The sequence below is a fragment of the Phoxinus phoxinus genome (genome assembly GCF_949152265.1).
Source record: "Phoxinus phoxinus genome assembly, chromosome: 3".
In the NCBI taxonomy this organism is placed as follows: Eukaryota; Metazoa; Chordata; class Actinopteri; order Cypriniformes; family Leuciscidae; genus Phoxinus; species Phoxinus phoxinus.
This window is the reverse complement of record NC_136878.1, coordinates 1,450,965-1,474,967: the sequence shown is the minus strand read 5'-3', so window position 1 is coordinate 1,474,967 and position 24,003 is coordinate 1,450,965. Positions and strand designations below refer to the sequence as shown.

The following is a 24,003-nucleotide window of genomic DNA, read 5'->3' as shown; positions in this document are numbered from 1 at the left end:
TACTAAAATGAATTATTAAAATAATTAAATGAATTATACTAAAATAAATAATTAAATGATTAAAATAAGTAAATTATATTAATATATATATATATATATACACACACACAAGTTAAATGAATTAAGAGGAGAATAGATGATTGTATGAATAAGTTAATTTAATTATATATTATTATTATATCATTAGTATATTGTATAGTAAATGCAAGTACATAATTTATATGCTATATTATATTTATACCGTTGTTCTTACGTTCCTCCACGCCTGTAGGGGTCGCGCTGTGAGACGGAAGTGACGCGCGATCAAGGCTAACGTCAACTTCCTCTTTCTGCACAGAGCTGTTTGTAGTTAGTAGTAAATAATAAATTGTATTTATTTATCAGCGAAATGGATGTGGTTCTGTATATCGTGGCTGCGATTATTCTGCTCGTTCTGATCGTGTTTGCGGTGAAAGTTCGTGGACGGACTGAGGAAGGTGAGGGAAAATATGGACATTAATATACAGTCAGTAATGCGACAGAGAGCAGCTGTCAATCATAACCTGATATTACTGCTCAAAACACGGTTATTAAACTCATATGATGCTCACTGGCTGTAAACATTAATCTCAGGAAGCCTGTGAAGAATATTTACTTAGTTTCAAGTATACAGACTTATTAATACTGTGTGAGGAAGCATAAATATCATCCAGAGCTTTTACTTTGGCATCTTAAAAACTAATTTTGTAAAATATTTTATTCCCTTCATAATTTCCATGATCCTCCTAGAACAGGGATTTCACATGTTTAGATGGGGGAAAAATTAATAAATAATAAGAAAGATTAAAATAAACAAGTCAATAAATTAGGACAAATAATACAAATATTAAAATAAGTCAATAAATTGCAATTCAAATGAATATTTAAAATAAATAAGTTAATAAATTATATTAACATAAATAACAAGAAAGATTAAAATAAGTAAATAAACTGCAATTAAAATGAATATTTAAAATAATTAAAATTAATAAGTTAATCAATTATATTAACATAAATAACAAGAAAGATTAAAATAAGTAAATAAACTGCAATTAAAATGAATATTTAAAATAATTAAAATTAATAAGTTAATCAATTATATTAACAAAAATAACAAAAAAGATTAAAATAAGTCAATAAATTGCAATTAAAATGAATATTTAAAATAATTAAAATTAATAAGTTAATCAATTATATTAAAATAAATAACAAGAAAGATTAAAATAAGTCAATAAATTGCAATTCAAATGAACATTTAAAATAATTAAAATAAATAAGTTAATAAATATATTAACATAAATAACAAATAAGATTAAAATAAGTCAATAAATTGCAATTCAAATGACCATTTAAAATAATTAAAATAAACAAGTTAATAAATTATATTAAAATAAATAACAAGAAAGATTAAAATAAGTCAATAAATTGCAATTAAAATTAATATTTAAAATAATTAAAATTAATAATTTAATAAATTATATTAAAATAAATAACAAGAAAGATTAAAATAAGTCAATAAATTGCAATTCAAATGAACATTTAAAATAATTAAAATAAATAAGTTAATAAATTATATTAAAATAAATAACAAGAAAGATTAAAATAATTTAATAAATTGCAATTCAAATGACCATTTAAAATAAACAAGTTAATAAATTATATTAACATAAATAACAAAAAAAGATTACAAAAGTAAATAAATTGTTAAAATAAATATAAAACATTTAAATAAGTGAATAGATTATTTTAAAATAAATAATATTAAATATTAAAAATAAACAAGTAAATAAATTATATCAAAATAATAAAAAAAGATTCAATTAAATAACAAGTAAATAAATTATATTTAAATAAATAATAACAAATATTAAAATTAATATGTAAATAAATTGTTAAAATAAATTAAAAAAAGATTAAAATACAAAACATTAAAAAATAAATAAGTTAATAGGTTATATTAAAATAATAATAAAAAGTAAATATTGATAAATAAAAAAGACTAAAATAAACAAGTAAATAAATTATTATAAAATACATGCATGCATACATAATTGAATTATATTGTCATAATTGCATAAATAATTTGATTAAAATAAATGAATAATAAAGAAAGAATAATACATCTAACAGTTCAGCACTGTAGTGAGGAGGAAAACTAACAATGTAAATGAATAGAAATTGATTTTAACCGTTGACTGTAAAAAATGTAAGTTTTAAAGAAGTAATTGTAGTGTACGAAACGTGTGTGTGTGTGTATACACGAACATCTCCAGCTGTGCTCTAAATGTAAGGATGTTGTGTCTCCTCCTCCCAGCGGACCGAGAGGAGCGTCGGGATGTGGCGTCTCGGTCCGGGTCGCGTCCGCAGGTGTCGGAGGAGCGTCCCCCGGGAGCGGCCCGGCGCCGCAGGAACCTGCACACCCGAGTGAGCGCCCAGCGGGCCCAGCGGCCGGCAGACAACGGTACATCAGCAGCCAATCAGAGCCCACCGAGCGTTACGCTAATACGCTTAATGGTGACGCTTTACAATAAGGTTCATTAGTTAACATGAACTGGGAATAGTTAACGCACTGTGAACTAACATGAACAAACAATGAACAGCTGTTTATTAACTAACATTAAGAAAACATCCAAAATACACATTTAAGTGTTTATTGTATAATGTGTAATGAATTAGTAGATGCATTATATTAAAGTAAATAATAAGAAGATTAAAATAAGTAAATCCATTATATTAACATAAATAGTACAAAAGATTTCAATAAATAAGTCAATAAATTATATTAAAATAAAAAATAAAAAATATTGAAATAAGTCAATAAATTATACTTTAATAAGTAAATACATGCATACAATTTTATTGAAATAATTACATAAATAATTTGATTAAAATAAAATAATGAACAAAGAATAATAAATATAACAGGACAGCACTATAGTAAGGGGAATTTTATTTATTTATTATAAATTAATTATAACTAACTATGTAAATAATAATAAGGACATTTTATTCCTATCTAATTCTAAATTGTTCATATATATATATTAGAGCTGTCAAAAGATTAATCGTGATTAATCAAATCCAAAATAAAAGTTTGTGTTTACATAATATATGTGTGTACACACACATTCATGTATATATTTAAGGAATAATTGCATTTATATACTGTATATACATTTATATAATTTATATTTTATATATAAATATAACCAATTTTTCTTAAATATATACATGATTGTGTGTGTTTTTATATATATAAATAATTATACACAGTACACACACATCCATCCATCCATCTTCTTCCGCTTATCCGGGGCCGGGTCGCGGGGGCAGCAGTCTAAGCAGAGATGCCCAGACTTCCCTCTCCCTAGCCACTTCCTCCAGCTCTTCCGGGGGGACACCGAGGCGTTCCCAGGCCAGCCGGGAGACATAGTCTCTCCAGCGTGTCCTAGGTCTTCCTCGGGGTCTCCTCCCGGTGGGACGTGCCCGGAACACCTTCCCAGGAAGGCGTTCAGGAGGCATCCGGAACAGATGCCCAAGCCACCTCAGCTGACCCCTCTCGATGTGGAGGAGCAGCGGCTCTACTCTGAGCTCCTCCCGAGTGACCGAGCTCCTCACCCTATCTCTAAGGGATCGCCCAGCCACCCTGCGGAGAAAGCTCATTTCGGCCGCCTGTATCCGGGATCTTGTCCTTTCGGTCATGACCCAAAGCTCATGACCATAGTTGAGAGTAGGAACGTAGATTGACCGGTAAATCGAGAGCTTGCGGCTCAGCTCTTTCTTCACCACGACAGACCGGTACATCGTCCGCATTACTGTGGAAGCTGCACCGATCCGTCTGTCAATCTCCCGTTCCATCCTTCCCTCACTCGTGAACAAGACCCCAAGATACTTGAACTCCTCCACTTGAGGCAGGAACTCTCCACCAACCTGAAGTAGGCAAGCCACCCTTTCCCGACTGAGGACCATGGCCTCGGATTTGGAGGTGCTGATTCTCATCCCAGCCGCTTCACACTCGGCTGCAAACCGTCCCAGTGCATGCTGAAGGTCCTGGTCTGATGGGGCCAATACGACAACATCATCCGCAAACAGCAGAGACGACATCGTGTGGTCCCCGAACCCGACACCCTCCGGCCCCTGGCTGCGCCTAGAAATTCTGTCCATAAATATTATGAACAGAACCGGCGACAAAGGGCAGCCCTGCCGGAGTCCAACATGCACCGGGAACAAGTCTGACTTACTGCCGGCAATGCGAACCAAGCTCCTGCTCCGGTCGTACAGGGACCGGACAGCCCTCAGCAAAGGACCCCGGACCCCATACTCCCGGAGCACCCTCCACAGGCCGCCTCGAGGGACACAGTCGAATGCCTTCTCCAAATCCACAAAACACATGTGGATTGGTTGGGCAAACTCCCATGAACCCTCCAGCACCCTGTAGAGGGTATAGAGCTGGTCCAGTGTTCCACGGCCCGGACGAAAACCGCACTGTTCCTCCTGAATCCGAGGTTCTACTATCGGCCGTAATCTCCTCTCCAGTACCCTAGCATAGACTTTCCCGGGGAGGCTGAGAGTACACACACATATATTATGTAAACACAAACTTATTTTGGATGCGATTAATCACGATTAATCTTTTGACAGCCCTAATATATATATATATATTATAACATTTTATGAATATACAGTATGACTCATCTGGTATTTGTTGTGCTCCGAGCAATCATCTGCATGCTTCATGAACATTATGAAATTTTAAAAAATTCAATATTTTCAGATCTTGTCAGGCGTTCACTGCAAAATAATGCTTTTCTTACTCAGTATTTTTGTCTTTTTTCCAGTCCAAATATCTAAAAATTCTTAAATCAAGATACATTTACTAGATGAGTAAAACGCCATACGATATTCTGTCTTGTTTTCTGATTTAAAAAATAAATAAAAAGTGAGTTTTTGCATTACCCCATTTTTTTTCTTACCCCATTGGCAGATAATTTAGCTTGTTTTAAGCAACAACTCACTTAATTTTTTTAATGTAATTTTATCTAGTAAATACATCTTGATTTAAGAATTTTTATATATTTGGACTGGAAACAAGACAAAAAAACTGAGTAAGAAAAGCATATTTAGCTGTGTTCTAATAATTGTGGCTGTATATCACTGTATATCACAGACAGATGTTCAGTAACCTTTAACCCCTTCAGAGGACAGTCCCGTGGAGGCCGAGGAGGATCCGGACGACCGGTCTGAAGAGCGACCGCAAGCCTCCGGGAAAGTGGGAGCAAAGAAACAGAAGAAGCTGGAAGAGAAGCAAGCGCGGAAAGCTCAGAGAGAGGTCACACACCACGGCCTCTGTGGAGTCCATTTTGCTTTCATATTTATTTGTGGAATATTATCTAGGCTCATTTATTTATATGTGACCCTGTGACCCAAACCCAGTCTGGAGCCGCACGGGTATATCTGTGGCAATAGCAACTATACATCGTATGAGTCAAAATTATCCATTTTTCTTTTATGCCAAAAATCATGAGGATATTAAGATCATGTTCCATGAAGATATTCAGTAAATGTCCTACCGTAAATATATAAAACATGTATTTTTGTGAGTGAATGCAGCACAATCGTGAACATAAATGCACAACTTTAAAGGAGATTTTCTCAATGTTTAAATTTTTTTGCTCCTCAGATTCCAGATTTTCAATAGTTGTCTCGACCAAATATTGTCCTATCCTAACAAACCACACATCAATGGAGAGATTATTTATTCATCTTCAGATTATGTATACATCTCTATTTCAGAAAATTGACCCATGTGACTGGTTTTGTGGTCCAGGGTCACATATTTGTTACTTTCTGGTTGTTTGCGAGTCGAGTTTTCCTTTGCAAAGCAGATCGAGTTTGTTTGCAAAATGCGGGTTTGGTTTGTTTATCTATGGCACAAAATTCGCTCCATATGCTACATCTCACTTTCACCCGTATCAGACGTATGGTTATTAATGTGTGTGTGTGTGTGTGTGTGTGTTTTAGGCCGAGCTGGAAGAGCGAGAGGAGAGGAAGAAGATGCAGGAGCTCAGAGATCAAGAGAGACAGAAAGAAGAGGAGAAGGAGAAACTGCAAGAGCAAAAACAGGTCATTTTTACAAATAACACTTTTCGGTTTAGCTAGTAAGTGTCAGAAGCGGGACTTTTATTTTGACAGCGCAGAGAACCCAGATAAATAAGACAAATAACACTTTTCTGTTTGGCTAGTAAGTGTCAGAAGTGGGACTTTTATTTTGACAGCGCAGAGAACCCAGATAAATAAGACAAATAACACTTTTCTGTTTGGCTAGTAAGTGTCAGAAGCGGGACTTTTATTTTGACAGCGCAGAGAACCCAGATAAATAAGACAAATAACACTTTTCTGTTTGGCTAGTAAGTGTCAGAAGCGGGACTTTTATTTTGACAGCGCAGAGAACCCAGATAAATAAGACAAATAACACTTTTCTGTTTGGCTAGTAAGTGTCAGAAGTGGGACTTTTATTTTGACAGCGCAGAGAACCCAGATAAATGAGACAAATAACACTTTTCTGTTTGGCTAGTAAGTGTCAGAAGTGGGACTTTTATTTTTACAGCGCTGAGAACCCAGATAAATAAGACAAATAACACTTTTCTGTTTGGCTAGTAAGTGTCAGAAGTGGGACTTTTATTTTGACAGCGCTGAGAACCCAGATAAATAAGACAAATAACACTTTTCTGTTTGGCTAGTAAGTGTCAGAAGCGGGACTTTTATTTTGACAGCGCAGAGAACCCAGATAAATAAGACAAATAACACTTTTCTGTTTGGCTAGTAAGTGTCAGAAGCGGGGCTTTTATTTTGACAGCGCAGAGAACCCAGATAAATAAGACAAATAACACTTTTCTGTTTGGCTACTAAGTGTCAGAAGCGGGACTTTTATTTTGACAGCGCTGAGAACCCAGATAAATAAGACAAATAACGCTTTTCTGTTTGGCTAGTAAGTGTCAGAAGCGGGGCTTTTATTTTGACAGCGCAGAGAACCCAGATAAATAAGACAAATAACACTTTTCTGTTTGGCTACTAAGTGTCAGAAGCGGGACTTTTATTTTGACAGCGCTGAGAACCCAGATAAATAAGACAAATAACGCTTTTCTGTTTGGCTAGTAAGTGTCAGAAGCGGGGCTTTTATTTTGACAGCGCAGAGAACCCAGATAAATAAGACAAATAACACTTTTCTGTTTGGCTAGTAAGTGTCAGAAGCGGGACTTTTATTTTGACAGCGCTGAGAACCCAGATAAATAAGACAAATAACGCTTTTCTGTTTGGCTAGTAAGTGTCAGAAGCGGGGCTTTTATTTTGACAGCGCAGAGAACCCAGATAAATAAGACAAATAACACTTTTCTGTTTGGCTACTAAGTGTCAGAAGCGGGACTTTTATTTTGACAGCGCAGTGAACCCAGATAAATAAGACAAATAACACTTTTCTGTTTGGCTAAGTGTCAGAAGCGGGACTTTTATTTTGACAGCGCAGAGAACCCAGATAAATGAAACAAATAACACTTTTTTGTTTGGCTAGTAAGTGTCAGAAGTGGGACTTTTATTTTGGCAGCGCTGAGAACCCAGATAAATAAGACAAATAACGCTTTTCTGTTTGGCTAGTAAGTGTCAGAAGGGGGGCTTTTATTTTTACAGCGCTGAGAACCCAGATAAATAAGACAAATAACACTTTTCTGTTTGGCTACTAAGTGTCAGAAGCGGGACTTTTATTTTGACAGCGCAGAGAACCCAGATAAATAAGACAAATAACACTTTTCTGTTTGGCTAGTAAGTGTCAGAAGCGGGACTTTTATTTTGACAGCGCTGATAACCCAGATAAATAAGACAAATAACACTTTTCTGTTTGGCTAGTAAGTGTCAGAAGCGGGGCTTTTATTTTGACAGCGCTGAGAACCCAGATAAATAAGACAAATAACACATTTTTGTTTGGCTACTAAGTGTCAGAAGCGGGACTTTTATTTTGACAGCGCAGAGAACCCAGATAAATGAGACAAATAACACTTTTCTGTTTGGCTACTAAGTGTCAGAAGCGGGACTTTTATTTTGACAGCGCAGAGAACCCAGATAAATAAGACAAATAACACTTTTCTGTTTGGCTAGTAAGTGTCAGAAGCGGGGCTTTTATTTTGACAGCGCTGAGAACCCAGATAAATAAGACAAATAACGCTTTTCTGTTTGGCTAGTAAGTGTCAGAAGCGGGACTTTTATTTTGACAGCGCTGAGAACCCAGATAAATAAGACAAATAACACTTTTCTGTTTGGCTACTAAGTGTCAGAAGCGGGACTTTTATTTTGACAGCGCTGAGAACCCAGATAAATAAGACAAATAACGCTTTTCTGTTTGGCTAGTAAGTGTCAGAAGCGGGGCTTTTATTTTGACAGCGCTGAGAACCCAGATAAATAAGACAAATAACACTTTTCTGTTTGGCTAGTAAGTGTCAGAAGCGGGACTTTTATTTTGACAGCGCAGAGAACCCAGATAAATAAGACAAATAACACTTTTCTGTTTGGCTAGTAAGTGTCAGAAGCGGGACTTTTATTTTGACAGCGCAGAGAACCCAGATAAATAAGACAAATAACACTTTTCTGTTTGGCTAGTAAGTGTCAGAAGTGGGACTTTTATTTTGACAGCGCAGAGAACCCAGATAAATAAGACAAATAACACTTTTCTGTTTGGCTAGTAAGTGTCAGAAGTGGGACTTTTATTTTGACAGCGCTGAGAACCCAGATAAATAAGACAAATAACACTTTTCTGTTTGGCTAGTAAGTGTCAGAAGCGGGACTTTTATTTTGACAGCGCAGAGAACCCAGATAAATAAGACAAATAACACTTTTCTGTTTGGCTAGTAAGTGTCAGAAGCGGGACTTTTATTTTGACAGCGCAGAGAACCCAGATAAATAAGACAAATAACACTTTTCTGTTTGGCTAGTAAGTGTCAGAAGTGGGACTTTTATTTTGACAGCGCAGAGAACCCAGATAAATAAGACAAATAACACTTTTCTGTTTGGCTAGTAAGTGTCAGAAGCGGGACTTTTATTTTGACAGCGCAGAGAACCCAGATAAATAAGACAAATAACACTTTTCTGTTTGGCTAGTAAGTGTCAGAAGTGGGACTTTTATTTTGACAGCGCTGAGAACCCAGATAAATAAGACAAATAACACTTTTCTGTTTGGCTAGTAAGGCCCTGTCCCAAATGGCACACTCCGGACTTGTGGACTTCCTCAGAGTCCACACTTTGGTGACGTCATGTAGTGCAGACCTATAGGGCCCTTGGCACGAGTCCACGAGGGCGCATTGAGAGGTATTTTTGGGACAGACTCGATCGCCACGCCGGAAATAGGAAGACGGTCCGGTTGTTGTTTAAATATTATATTTCTACATTTACATATGACTCAGTAAAGCCCTGACATTCGTTTATATTTATTTAATTAAGCATAATGCGATCGTAGCCTATTATTCAGTGCGCTATTTATGTTTATATTAAATATAAATATATATTTATATTTATGTTTGAGACATCAACCACTGGTTGATGACAATATGTTTGTATAAACTGTAGGTAATAACTGGTAAAATGTACACATAGGTCATAAAAACCATAATGATATTTACACTTAAATATGTTCTTCTCATGTTAACGTGAGCGAAAGCTCCTCCCATTCGTTGTCTGATTGGCCTTTCGCAAATTCGCAAGGATTCCTGGGTAGTTAAAGTGCGTGAAGCCTGCATCCATGCGGGCTTCGCGGAAGACCGCTTCAAGGGTACAAAGGGGGCGCTGCTGAGCACACTTCAGAGCGTTAAAGTGATGAATGGGACGGCCTACGGACTCGTAGACTCAGCGAGCACGCGCAATTTAAGTCCACGAGACCGAAAGTCCACATCAAGTGCGCCATTTGGGACAGGGCCCAGGTGTCAGAAGTGGGACTTTTATTTTGACAGCGCAGAGAACCCAGATAAATAAGACAAATAACACTTTTCTGTTTGGCTAGTAAGTGTCAGAAGTGGGACTTTTATTTTGACAGCGCTGAGAACCCAGATAAATAAGACAAATAACACTTTTCTGTTGTAAATGCATCTTGATTTAGGAGTTTTTAGATGTTTGGACTGGAACTCGTGTGTAAGCGGTCAGCTTTAATCTCAGTAAACGTCTCGTCCGCAGGAGGATGAGTTGCGTCGTGTTAAAGAGGACCAGGAGAGGAGAGAAGAGGAGGAGTACCAGCGGATGAAGGAGGCGTTTGTGATCGAGGATCAGGGAGAAGCAGAAGAGCTCGACGAGCAAGAGGTGCGTTCCTCCAATCGCCTGTCCGTCAGTGCTCGAGTTATGCTGTGTCCGGTGACGGGACGGAGTGTGTCCGAGCAAACAAGGCTGCCAAAGTTCATCTTAGAGTCATTCCTGGCTCATTTATTAAAGATTTTTTTATTTTAATAAGTTCCTTGAGGTTCACTTATAATTTTAATAGTGTTTTTTTTTTTGCACAAAAACAAATATGTACAGGTGAAACTGTAAACATGAGAATATGGTGCAAAAGTTCATTTATTTCAGTAATTCAACTTAAAAGGTGAAACTAATATTATATAGACTCATTACATGCAAAGTGAGATATTTCAAGCCTTTATTTGTTATAATTGTGATGATTATGGCTTACAGCTTATGATTATGAAAACCCCAAATTCAAAATTAGAATATTGTGAAAAGGTTTTCATAAAAATTTGAAGTTTGTTTGTCTGTGTTTTTAGACTCGTTTTTACTTGCTAAAATAGCATCTTAAAATACCATTTCGCTTTGGATATTCTACATTGTATCTTTTTTTATATATATTTTTTATGTTTGAGACGTTGTCTGTATGTTTAATCTGTACGCCATAATCATCACAATTATAACAAATAAAGGCTTGTAATATCTCACTTTGCATGTAGTGAGTCTATATAATATATTAGTTTCACCTTTTAAGTTGAATTACTGAAATAAATGAACTTTTGCACCATATTCTCATTTTTCCAGTTTCTCCTGGATGTAGAAAAGTTATTATTTTAAACCCTCATTCTGAGCCTCTGTCTGAAATTATCTTTTTTTAAAGGCGCGGCTCCTTTGAGTTTCTCTTTAGTGAATAATTGTATTAAAACACCAAAATTACATATTTAAACGTTTTTTCTGTCCTGTCCATCTGATGCTAAAGTTATTTTGTGTTTAGTGACGGTAGTGAGTGTGTTTGCAACAATGTATCAGTGCAAACCTGCAGAGGAAGTTGGGTAACACTTTATTTTACAGTGTCCTTGTTACATATGTTACATGTACTAAAATATGCATAACTACATGCAACTAACCCTCAACCAAATCTTAATCCTACCCTAACCCTATAGTAGTGCTTACTATTACTCAGCACTTAAATATAATTACACTGTAACAATGACACCTTAAAATAAAGTGTAACCGGAACTTCTTACATTTGTTGTAAGGTTTATTTATTAATTAAAGGGGTCATGACATGGACTTTTTTTATTTATTTTATTTTAATATGTTCCTTGAGGTTCACTTATAATTTGAATAGCTTTCTTGAACGAAAAACAAATATATATGTAGAAAAAATATTAATTTTAACCCTTTTTCTGAGCCTCTGTCTGAAATTATCACTTTTTAAGGTGCTCCTTTAAAGTATATAAGAATATCATCCCTTAAAACTCATCTTTGATCACCTTTTTAAAAGTTTTTTCCTAGAAAAAAATCTTCATGTCTTAACATATCTTGAATGTAACTCGACACCCTCGCCTCATTTAGTATGCGCGGTTCTATGAATATGCAAATGAGCCCCGCCTCCACTCACTCACTCAGAGATCCACTGGTTGACGATCACACGTTGATCTGATTGGTCAAGGTAGTGTGTGACGTCAGAAACACCAGCGATTTCAAACCGTGTTTTTGAGACTGTCTTTGGTTCACTGCAGTTTTAAGCAGAAAATACTCAGCAATGCTGTCGACTTATGAACTTACACATTCATTTATTAAAAACACCACATAGACACATAAACAACATTAAAAGCTGGACTTTCACCACAAGGTGGCTTGTCAGTAAATGCCATTGTTATGATTGGCTAACATCATTGCACAGGAAACAGTATCAACACCCACTCACTATTAAAAACATATGAAACCATCAGCATTATGAAATAATTTACTCCGGGTTTGTGATGCTGCTTCATCTTTAAACTAATGTTTCTTTGTGAACTCTCCATTGCAAAACAATCTGCAGTCGAATGCTCCGAACAAACATATAATCCTGTGACATGATCCGGGACGCCATTATAATAAACATCCGCTTGTTCCTGACGCTGGGATCTTCTGAAGTCTCTAGAGACTCAAACCAACTGTTTAAACTGGATAAACTTGATTGAGTTTGATTTTTCATGTCATGGCCCCTTTAAGGCGAGACACTACAGGCGAAATGTAAAGCAAAATCTATCAGATTTTAAAGTTACTTTGTGTTTTTCAGTCTCGCAACCTTCTGCAAGAGTTCATCACGTACGTCAAGGTAAAGCATCTCAGTTATACATTCAGATTAAAGCTGTTGCATTCATATTTGTGAGTTGAAAGGCAGCGGCGTGTTGAAATATGTCTAGTTTATGATATTATGATATGCTGTACAAATGAAAGATATTTTATTATGGTTGTCTCTCTTTATTTGGAACTTGAATGATGCGCTTAAAGCAAACGATCAGATGATTGATATCAAATTGATGAATCAGTCTTTTATGGACATCAAAACATCTTGTGTAAATATAATGTGAAGCATACATACAGTCAAACCAAAAAGTATTCAGACACCAGATATATATATGTTCATTATTAATGTTAATGTTATTAATCGAGAGGTGAGCACGACATCTGCAGGAATGACTAAAATGATGTTCAATCCCATTCACATGTTTACTTATCCTGTTCACTTCTGTCTCCTGCTCAGACATCGAAAGTGGTTTTGCTGGAGGACTTGGCGTCTCACTTCGGCTTGCGCACACAGGTCAGTGTTCAGTGCAACGGTTTTGACTTCTGAACACGTTTGAGTGCTTTAAGCTGACTCTAGCGGTGTGTTTCTTCACGTCAGGATGCTATTGCCAGACTTCAGGACCTGATCGCAGACGGTTCCCTCACAGGTACGAGTGTGTGACTTCATCCTGATGCAAAACACACACTACACCATTACAGCAGTTCCTCAACCTTCCTGTTTTTTAGAGATGCACGATATATCGGCCACCATATCGGTATCGGCCGATATGTTCATTATTAATGTTATCGGTATCGGCCGATATGTTCATTATTAATGTTATCGGTATCGGCCGATATGTTCATTATTAATGTTATCGGTATCGGCCGATATGTTCATTATTAATGTTATCGGTATCGGCCGATATGTTCATTATTAATGGTATCGGTATCGGCCGATATGTTCATTATTAATGTTACCGGTATCGGCCGATATGTTCATTATTAATGTTATCGGTATCGGCCGATATGTTCATTATTAATGTTATCGGTATCGGCCGATATGTTCATTATTAATGTTATCGGTATCGGCCGATATGTTCATTATTAATGTTATCGGTATCGGCCGATATGTTCATTATTAATGTTATCGGTATCGGCCGATATGTTCATTATTAATGTTATCGGTATCGGCCGATATGTTCATTATTAATGTTATCGTATCAGCCGATACGTTCATTATTAATGTTATCGGTATCGGCCGATACGTTCATTATTAATGTTATCGGTATCGGCCGATACGTTCATTATTAATGTTATCGGTATCGGCCGATATGTTCATTATTAATGTTATCGGTATCGGCCGATATGTTCATTATTAATGTTATCGGTATCGGCCGATATGTTCATTATTAATGTTATCGGTATCGGCCGATATGTTCATTATTAATGTTATCGTATCAGCCGATACGTTCATTATTAATGTTATCGGTATCGGCCGATACGTTCATTATTAATGTTATCGGTATCGGCCGATATGTTCATTATTAATGTTATCGGTATCGGCCGATATGTTCATTTTTAATGTTATCGGTATCGGCTCGATATGTTCATTATTAATGTTATCGGTATCGGCCGATATGTTCATTATTGATGTTATCGGTATCGGCCGATATGTTCATTATTAATGTTATCGGTATCAGCCGATATTTTCATTATTAATGTTATCGGTATCGGCCGATATGTTCATTATTGATGTTATCGGTATCAGCCGATATTTTCATTATTAATGTTATCGGTATCGGCCGATATGTTCATTATTGATGTTATCGGTATCGGCCGATATTTTCATTATTAATGTTATCGGTATCGGCCGATATGTTCATTATTGATGTTATCGGTATCAGCCGATATTTTCATTATTAATGTTATCGGTATCGGCCGATATGTTCATTATTGATGTTATCGGTATCGGCCGATATTTTCATTATTAATGTTATCGGTATCGGCCGATATGTTCATTATTGATGTTATCGGTATCAGCCGATATTTTCATTATTAATGTTATCGGTATCGGCCGATATGTTCATTATTGATGTTATCGGTATCGGCCGATATTTTCATTATTAATGTTATCGGTATCGGCCGATATGTTCATTATTAATGTTATCGGTATCGGCCGATATGTTCATTATTAATGTTATCGGTATCGGCCGATATGTTCATTATTAATGTTATCGGTATCGGCTCGATAAGAAAATATGTCTAATGTATTAAAGTTGATAAATAATGTATTATTTCCTTCAGCTGAGACTCTTCAGATGCGCACTGTTCAACATGATGATTATGAAAATTATTGAAATCACTTTTAAAAAAGGACAATACAGTGCAGCACAAGTCTGTCATATCGGCTACATAACATTATCATGAGAACATTATAATTGTGTGATTGGGACGTGGGTTTTAATGGTGAGACTTTGTTTTTGTAACCAGGCCTTGAAAAATTATATACACATTTGGGTTTAGGTTTATCAGCCAAATATATCGGTTATCAGCTTTCAAATATAAAGAATTATCGGTTATCGGTATCGGCCAAAAGTTGATATCGGTGCATCTCTACTATTTTTATAATACAATACAGGGTTTCTGATGTTCTAAAGTCTTAATTCATACGTTCACAAATGATGTAAAAAAAACCAAATGTGGGCGGGGCTTGATTTTGTCCATGTGAAATTGATTGGATGGTTGTGGTTTGCTATTGGTGGATCTGAGGTAAGTGACAGGTTGCCCCGCCCACATCATCAGAGAAGAGATTAAAGGGGGGGTATCATGCCCTGTCACAAGATGTAGAATAAGTCTCTGATGTCCCCAGAGTGTGTGTGTGAAGTTTCAGCTCAAAATACCCCACAGATATTTTTATATATCATGTTAAAATCACTTTTTGAGGGTGAGCAAAAACACACCGTTTTGTGTCTGTCCCTTTAAATGCAAATGAGCTGCTGCTCCCGGCACAGTGGGCGGAGCTTCAAGAGCTTGTGTCCTTTTACCACACACACACACACACACTCACACTCAAAAAATGTTAAAACCGGAGTCAGAAAGATGGAGAGACTCGAGAAGAAGTGACAACATGTAGAAGAACAGGACATTTCTGAATGTTAGCTGATGAATTTATGTAGATTATAGTTATCTTCTCGTCACTGATTAGCATATTCTGTCTTGATGATCTATAAATCGTGTTCCGGGGGCGGGGTTTATGTAAATTCTAGGGTTGGTGATGTCACTAACCCGGGAGGAATGTCGTGTAGTTCCTACCAGCCGTTTGTTGTAGTTCTTAAAAAGTGATTTCTTTAAAAGCAAATATCTCCCTTTGCTCTGAACTTTGAGCGTTGTAACTTTGCAGATGTTGTTTATGATCAAACAGCAACATTACACACTCACTACAGCTAGAAACGTGAAATCATACTCAACCGCCCCTTTAAGATAATCTGGTGTGTTTCTCCAGGAGTGATCGACGACCGAGGGAAGTTCATCTTCATCACACCGGAGGAGTTGAGTGCGGTGGCTCAGTTCATCAAGCAGAGAGGAAGAGTGTCCATCTCTGAGCTCGCTCAAGCCAGCAACACCCTCATAAACCTCTCGCCCGACCTCCAGAACACCTCAGCAACACCCTCATAAACCTCTCGCCCGACCTCCAGAACACCTCAGCAACACCCTCATAAACCTCTCGCCCGACCTCCAGAACACCTCAGCAACACGCTCATAAACCTCTCGCCCGACCTCCAGAACACATCAGCAACACGCTCATAAACCTCTCGCCCGACCTCCAGAACACCTCAGCAACACGCTCATAAACCTCTCGCCCGACCTCCAGAACACATCAGCAACACCCTCATAAACCTCTCGCCCGACCTCCAGAACACATCAGCAACACGCTCATAAACCTCTCGCCCGACCTCCAGAACACCTCAGCAACACGCTCATAAACCTCTCGCCCGACCTCCAGAACACCTCAACAACACCCTCATAAACCTCTCGCCCGACCTCCAGAACACCTCAGCAACACCCTCATAAACCTCTCGCCCGACCTCCAGAACACCTCAGCAACACCCTCATAAACCTCTCGCCCGACCTCCAGAACACCTCAGCAACACCCTCATAAACCTCTCGCCCGACCTCCAGAACACCTCAGCAACACCCTCATAAACCTCTCGCCCGACCTCCAGAACACCTCAGCAACACCCTCATAAACCTCTCGCCCGACCTCCAGAACACCTCAACAACACCCTCATAAACCTCTCGCCCGACCTCCAGAACACCTCAGCAACACCCTCATAAACCTCTCGCCCGACCTCCAGAACACCTCAACAACACCCTCATAAACCTCTCGCCCGACCTCCAGAACACCTCAGCAACACCCTCATAAACCTCTCGCCCGACCTCCAGAACACCTCAGCAACACCCTCATAAACCTCTCGCCCGACCTCCAGAACACCTCAACAACACCCTCATAAACCTCTCGCCCGACCTCCAGAACACCTCAGCAACACCCTCATAAACCTCTCGCCCGACCTCCAGAACACCTCAACAACACCCTCATAAACCTCTCGCCCGACCTCCAGAACACCTCAACAACACCCTCATAAACCTCTCGCCCGACCTCCAGAACACCTCAGCAACACCCTCATAAACCTCTCGCCCGACCTCCAGAACACCTCAACAACACCCTCATAAACCTCTCGCCCGACCTCCAGAACACCTCAACAACACCCTCATAAACCTCTCGCCCGACCTCCAGAACACCTCAGCGGCATAAAGCCCTTTTCTTCTCATATCCCACAACTTTATTTCTTGCAATTCTGATGTTATTTTTCAGAATTCGGTTTAAATCTCACAATTCTGTATACACTGCAAAAAAGGCTTTTCTTACTCAGTGTTTTTGTCTAGTTTCCAGTCCAAATATGTAAAACTTCTTAAATCAAGATGCATTTACCAGATGAGTAAAATGCTTTAAGATATTATGTCTTGTTATCTGGGGAAATAAATCAAAATTAAGTGAGTTTTTGCTTAAAAAATTGCAAAATTATCTGCCAATGGGGTCAGGAAAATAATCTTGTTTCTGTTTGAATTAACTTTATTTTTCTGACCCCATTGGTGGATAATTTAGCTTGTTTTAAGCAACAACACACTTAATTTTGATGTATTTCCCCAGAAAACAAGACTTAATATCTGATGGCATTTTCCAAATATCTAAAAATTATTAAATCAAGATGCATTTACTAGATGAGTAAAATGCCATACGATATTATGTCTTTTTTTCTTGGGAAATAAATAAAAATTAAGTGTGTTGTTGCTTAAAACAAGCAAAACTATCTGCTAATGGGGTCAGAAAAATAAAGTTAATTCAAACAGAAACAAGATTATTTTCCTGACCCCATTGGCAGATAATTTTGCAATTTTTTAAGCAAAAACTCAATTAATTTTGATTTATTTCCCCAGAAAACAAGACATAATATCTGATGGCATTTTACTCATCTAGTAAATGCATTTTGATTTAACATTTTTTTAGACATTTGGACTGAAACAAGACAAAAATACTAAATAAGAAAAGCATTTTTTGCAGTATCTCTCACAATTCTGATAAAAAAGTCTGAATTTTGAGTTCTTAAACAATTATAAAGAATAAATCATTTTTAGTCATGAACTCTGAATTGCAAGGAACCATCGTTCAGGACTCAAACCTGCCGTGATATCAAGCATCAAGTCTACAATATTTCATGCACTTATAATGTCTGTTAAATGATTGGTTAAAGCAATCAACAGAACAACAGAAGTATCACAAACAACAGAAGTCATGGATATTTATTGGTCAGAAGCTGGGAACCCGTTCACTGTTCACTGTCCTGTCCAATAAACAGTATCACAAAAAAACTACAGTTGGTTTTATTGTAATGACAATTTAAACCGGTAAGGCTTTAATTTATTTATTTATTTACATAATACATTTATTTTTTAAATGTACTTATTTTTCCTGAAACGAGCTGGTCATCTTTATTATTTTGATTCCTCCCAGCAGTGTCGTATGAGAAACAGAAAGCATGCATATGAGAGGACTGCTTTATTCCCGGCAGGAATTATAATTGTTTACTGGTTGTTTGTCTTGTGACATTAATTTCCCAGAAGCGCAACTTTTCTATTTGCACATCATTTTTGTATTTGGTTTTAAAGATTTAAAAATACAGCCAGGGTTTATATATATATATATATATATATATATATATATATATATATCGGATAGGATACATTATACATCCGGATAAACAGAAAAAATAAAATAAAATCATAAGAATTCTGGGTCAGATGTCTCGTGTTGTGAATGTGTGTCGTGCATGTGTGCGTCGAGCCTCTAGAGGGCGCTGTGTGAGCGGAGCTGCGCATGCGCACTGTTCTTCATCTACTTATGTTGTTGATTCGTTCCGTGTTTTAAACCGCCACGATGAGCTTTTATGAGCTGGAGATTTAATTAACGCAACCAGAAGACATATCGTTCGTCTCTATCCGTGTCCAGCATGAGAGGTGCAGACACATCGACGCTTTGTTTAGCGTAGAGAATGTTTTATAGCGGTTATAATAATGTCACGAGCGATTATTCGACTGCCAAGGTGAGACACGTCGTTTTCATTCGGTGACGTCACGCGGAACTCTGTCAGGTAACTTATTATTTACATGTAATCTCTGTTTTGGTTTTGTTGTCCTCGAATGGTTTGTAATGCTTAATATCGCTTTGAATGAGATAGTTAACGTTACAGTACTGAGACCGGGGCTAGTTGTCACGTGATCTGGACCAAAGGGCAGGTTCGGGTTGTCACGTGCTTGTTTTATGTCGTGATCTTGTAGTTTATTAATTACGGTACATTCTCTGTAGGGTATAATATATATATAGAGAGAGAGACTTTAAGGTTTTTGTCTAACTGTAAAAAAAAAAAAAATGGAATAATAATATTCACTAATGTGACAACTAGCCCCGATCTTCTACACAAGTGCACTTTATGTGTCACAGAGTAATATTGCTGGTGTTTCATTTTTCTTTCTCCAAAGTGTGTGAAAGCGTTTGGGTTCAGTCAGTGCGTGAGATGTGCAGTATTGTGTCCACACAGAATGTTCTGCTGTTAGGTCGCATCTGTGGACCAGCATGACCCTGGCGTTGACCCCTGCGTCCGTGTGCCAGTGCTTCACTCTGGTGTCGCTGTGCACGTCCATCGCAGACCCGAACTGGATCCAGGTCCAGAACTCCTCCGACCCTGACAGCAAACTCATCTACGGCGTGGCCTTCACGATGCACGCGTACCAGAACCGCACGGACACAGGTTTGATCCGATACTTCTATAATGTTATTTTAGAGAGCCCATATTATACCTCGACTAGAACAGGTTTTCCTGCGTGAATGTTGATTATTCTCCTCATATTCTCCATTGTTGCGGCTCCTCTCTTCCCAGTCTGTCAGTAACGCTCTGTTTACTTCCTGTCTCTATGAAGCCCCTCCTTCTGAAAAGCACACTGTGCTCTGATTGGTCGGCTGGAGCAGTGTGTTGTGATTGGTCGAGCGCTTCGAGTGTGTTTGGGAAATGTCCCGCCCCTTACCATAACCACCAGTTTAACACACTACTGACTAACTCAACCAGGCCCCGCCCCTTTATTCTGCTCATTAATTATTATAATGAGGAATATTGTGACGTGTTCGTTCCCGGAAGAAACTCAAGACTACAATGGAGGCGTTTCAGGGAGTAATTTCATAGACTGTAAAAACAATAAAGATGTAGTGTTTCTGAAGAGTGAGCCGGTCATCGCCACCTTGGCAGTGTGTTTTTTAAAAGTTCAGTGTGTGTGTGTGTGTGTGTGTGAGGTTAAGGACACGAGCTCTTGAAGCTCCGCCCCCTGTGCCGGGAGCAGCAGCTCATTTGCATTTAAAGGGACAGACACAAAACGGTGTGTTTTTGCTCACCCTCAAAAAGTGACGATTTTAACATGCGATATAAAAATATCTGTGGGGTATTTTGAGCTAAAACTTCACACATACACACACACACACACACTCTGGGGACATCAGAGACTTATCTTACATCTTGTGAAAAGGGCATTACACCACCCCTTTAATTTAAAACCCTGGTGTTCACAATGAAAAGCCTCTCAGGCTACGTCTACATTAATCCGGATACTTTTAAAAATGGCGTTTTCGTTTAAAAACGCTCTCCGTCCACACTCGCGTTTCAGTGCGGATGAGAAAAGTTATCGAGCAGGTCTTCTGACAGGATCATTTTATTTAGCAGAATATCTGACCATTCACTGAAGCTTTCAGGTCGCACTCACTCACTGTTATATTTTTGGTGTGTGTGTGTGTGTGTGTGTGTGTGTAGGTCCGCTGGGTGGTTTGCACGGATGGGGAATGGGGCTCCTGTATTCGCTGGCCGCGCTCTGTTACTGCGCCGTCTTGTTTTCGAGCTCCTCGTTCCTGATGGATTTCCTCGGAGCATCTGTCAATCAACCCAAGCTGGTGACATCACTGCACGTCTCCACAGGTGACATCACTCAACCTGAACTCTCCGCACGAGTCGTTCCTTAAAATACATAATAATGTATAAATACAATTATGTATGTTAATATATACGCATAATGAGTAAAATACAAGACAAAAATACATCTTGATTTAAGAATTTTAGATATTTGGACTGAAACGAGACAAAAATACATCTTGATTTAAGAATTTTTAGATATTTGGACTGAAACGAGACAAAAATACTGAGTAAGAAAAGCATTTTTTGCAGTGTGCCAAGATGAATTTATAAAGCATTGCATTTCTTCTACTAATGTGTGTGTTCCTCTGCTTTCAGCGGTCAGCTGTGTGTCGGTGCTGGGTGTGTGTGTGGCGTGCATGTGTGTGATCGAACACAACCTGCAGCGCGGGAGCACCGGATCTCAGCCGGGCCGCAGCCTGGTCCCCGGGGAAAGCTTCTTCATCCAGATGCTGGGCTTGCTCTTCTCTCTCGCGGCGTGTGCTTTCGCCATCAAGGCTCGGCCGGAACCCGGCAGGTCATGTGACTACCTGAGCGTGGGCGGAGACGACACGGATACGGAGCCTCTGATTGGTCAAGCTGAGAGGGAGGAGTAAATTCGGATAGAGTTTAACCTCTATAAAGTAAAGAGGTTCACTCGATTTATGCACTTTATTACGTATGATGGGAAACAAACGCAAACACATGCAAAATTAGGCGTTTATTAAATTCAGGGTGAATTTGAGTTGAATTGGTCACACAGGATGTAGAATTGGAATGACAGGAAGTATTTATTTACTGAGTTACAGTTCAAAGAAATTCAAAACTTCATTGAGATAGCATACTGTAGTTTTTATAAATATATTCAATTTGTTTTATATATTTTCCGTTTTCATTTTAATTATTTTTATTGTCATTTCTTTTTTTTATGTCTGTTTTTATTTCAGTTTTAGTTTATTTCAGTACATCAAGTAGAACTAAATGAAAATGAGAAATGTTACTGAAATAAAACGTTTTTAAAAATATATAATTTTTTTCATTTTGTTAAAATTAATTCAGTTAACGTTTGTTTTATTTTAAGCAACATTTTTTATGCTTTAATTTTAGTTTACTATAACTGCACTATTTATTTACTAAGTTAAACTTCAAAGAAATTCAAAACATCATTGAGAGAGTATGCTAGTTTTATTAATATATATATATATATATATATATAGTTTTGTAATTTCTGGGGGTTTTTTATGTCAGATTTTTTGTTATTATCAAGAAGTAAATAAAAATGAAAAATGTTACTGAAATAAAATAAGTTTGTTAATTAATTTTGTTAATATATATATTTATGATAAAACACAATTACTTTGGACTAAATTACGTTTGTTTGCTTATTTTTGTCTGAATTATTTTGCCATTTTTCTCTAATATTAAAGCATTAGCAAACTTTAGTCATGCAGCACCAAAACAAAACATTTTTTATAATAAGATTACATTTTTATGTGAATTTTTAAGTGGAAAACCGCCACAGCTGCTATTTATGAATTAAAAACAAATTTCTTCAATCTAAAAATGCATCATTTTTCTTAAAAATACCCTATTTTTGTGTGTTGACGAGAACATATTTATGGGTAATTCATAGTGAAAAATGTAATGTTTTGGATTTTGACTTTTATGATTTTATTTTTATTTTTGCACAGTTAAAAAAATAAAGCACAATAGAATACACAAAAAAACTAAGGGCTTATTTATTAATTTCACCTGAACAATATTTAATTAAATTAACTTAATTTTCAATTCTGTATCCTGTTTGCTACTTCAATTATAATTTAGTTCAGTATTCAATATTGGCTTCTCCTCAGCACAACTACTATTACTGCCAGAATTATGGGAAATGTATTTTTCCTGTAAGTATGATCATTCCAACACGACTTGAGCTGCTTCATGCAGTAAAACTCAGTTTACTCTCGGACCAAATGCAGAATTACATGTGAACGCTCTAAATGAACTCCTTTATACTGGAACTCAACAGCCTGTATGCTGCATAATCATATTTAATATTCAATGTATGCATAAATGAGAGGAAATCATATAAAACTCAATATAATGTTGTATCTGAGCAGGTGTGAACAGAAAGTGGACTGAGACCCGATCTGAGTCCGCTTTCTGATGCACATTCAGTGTAAAAGTTGTTCTTCTCTGAAAGGGAGAGTTTGGATCGTGTGAAGATATTCAGGGCTGATTTCATCTTCATCCCTGCCGTGATTTCTGTGGATAAATGAATCAAACACCGATCCTCAGTGTGCCTTGAGCTTTCTGGAAGAACTTTTATTTTGTAACGTCACGTGATAAAGGGATCCTTCAACCAAAAAATTAAAATTCTGTTATTTATTCGCCCTCGTACGAAAGCTTGTTTCCGACACAGAATAAAACATTTTAATAGATAATTCCGACTTTTTATCTCACAATTGCGAGTTTACATCTCACAATTCTGACTTTATTTATCAGAATTGGGAGATATAGTCATAATTGCGTGAAATAAAGTTGCAATTGCGTGTTATAAAGTCAGAATTGCGACATATAAAGTTAGAATTGTGTGAAATAGTCGCATTGCGTGTTATAAAGTCATAATTGCGAGATATAAAGTCATAATTGCAAGATATAAAGTCATAATTGCGAGATATAAAGTCATAATTGTGTTATAAAGTCATAATTGCGAGATATAAAGTTAAAATTGCGTGAAATAAAGTCGCAATTGCGTGTTATAAAGTCATAATTCCGAGATATAAAGTCATAATTGTGTTATAAAGTCATAATTGCGAGATATAAAGTTAAAATTGCGTGAAATAAAGTTAAAATTGCGTGAAATAAAGTCGCAATTGCAAGTTATAAAGTCATAATTCCGAGATATAAAGTCATA

The 24,003-nt window shown here is 37.2% G+C and overlaps 2 protein-coding genes across 2 annotated transcripts; both read left to right on the top strand.

Moving 5' to 3' along the window:
- Positions 1–263: 263 nt before the first annotated feature.
- On the top strand, positions 264–18,467 carry ddrgk1 (DDRGK domain containing 1). The gene is made up of 9 exons (XM_079607318.1): positions 264–476; positions 2,333–2,479; positions 5,217–5,347; positions 6,040–6,141; positions 10,228–10,350; positions 12,557–12,595; positions 13,025–13,081; positions 13,166–13,214; positions 16,049–18,467. Exons 1-9 carry the CDS (start codon positions 389–391, stop codon positions 16,219–16,221), a joined length of 909 nt encoding a protein of 302 aa, XP_079463444.1. The 5' UTR covers positions 264–388; the 3' UTR covers positions 16,222–18,467.
- A 476-nt stretch (positions 18,468–18,943) lies between these two features.
- Positions 18,944–23,450, top strand: LOC306995574 (transmembrane protein 127). Its single transcript, XM_079607319.1, has 4 exons — positions 18,944–19,253; positions 19,701–19,910; positions 20,958–21,119; positions 21,432–23,450. Exons 2-4 carry the CDS (start codon positions 19,736–19,738, stop codon positions 21,707–21,709), a joined length of 615 nt encoding a protein of 204 aa, XP_079463445.1. The 5' UTR covers positions 18,944–19,253; positions 19,701–19,735; the 3' UTR covers positions 21,710–23,450.
- The last annotated feature ends 553 nt before the right edge of the window (positions 23,451–24,003 follow it).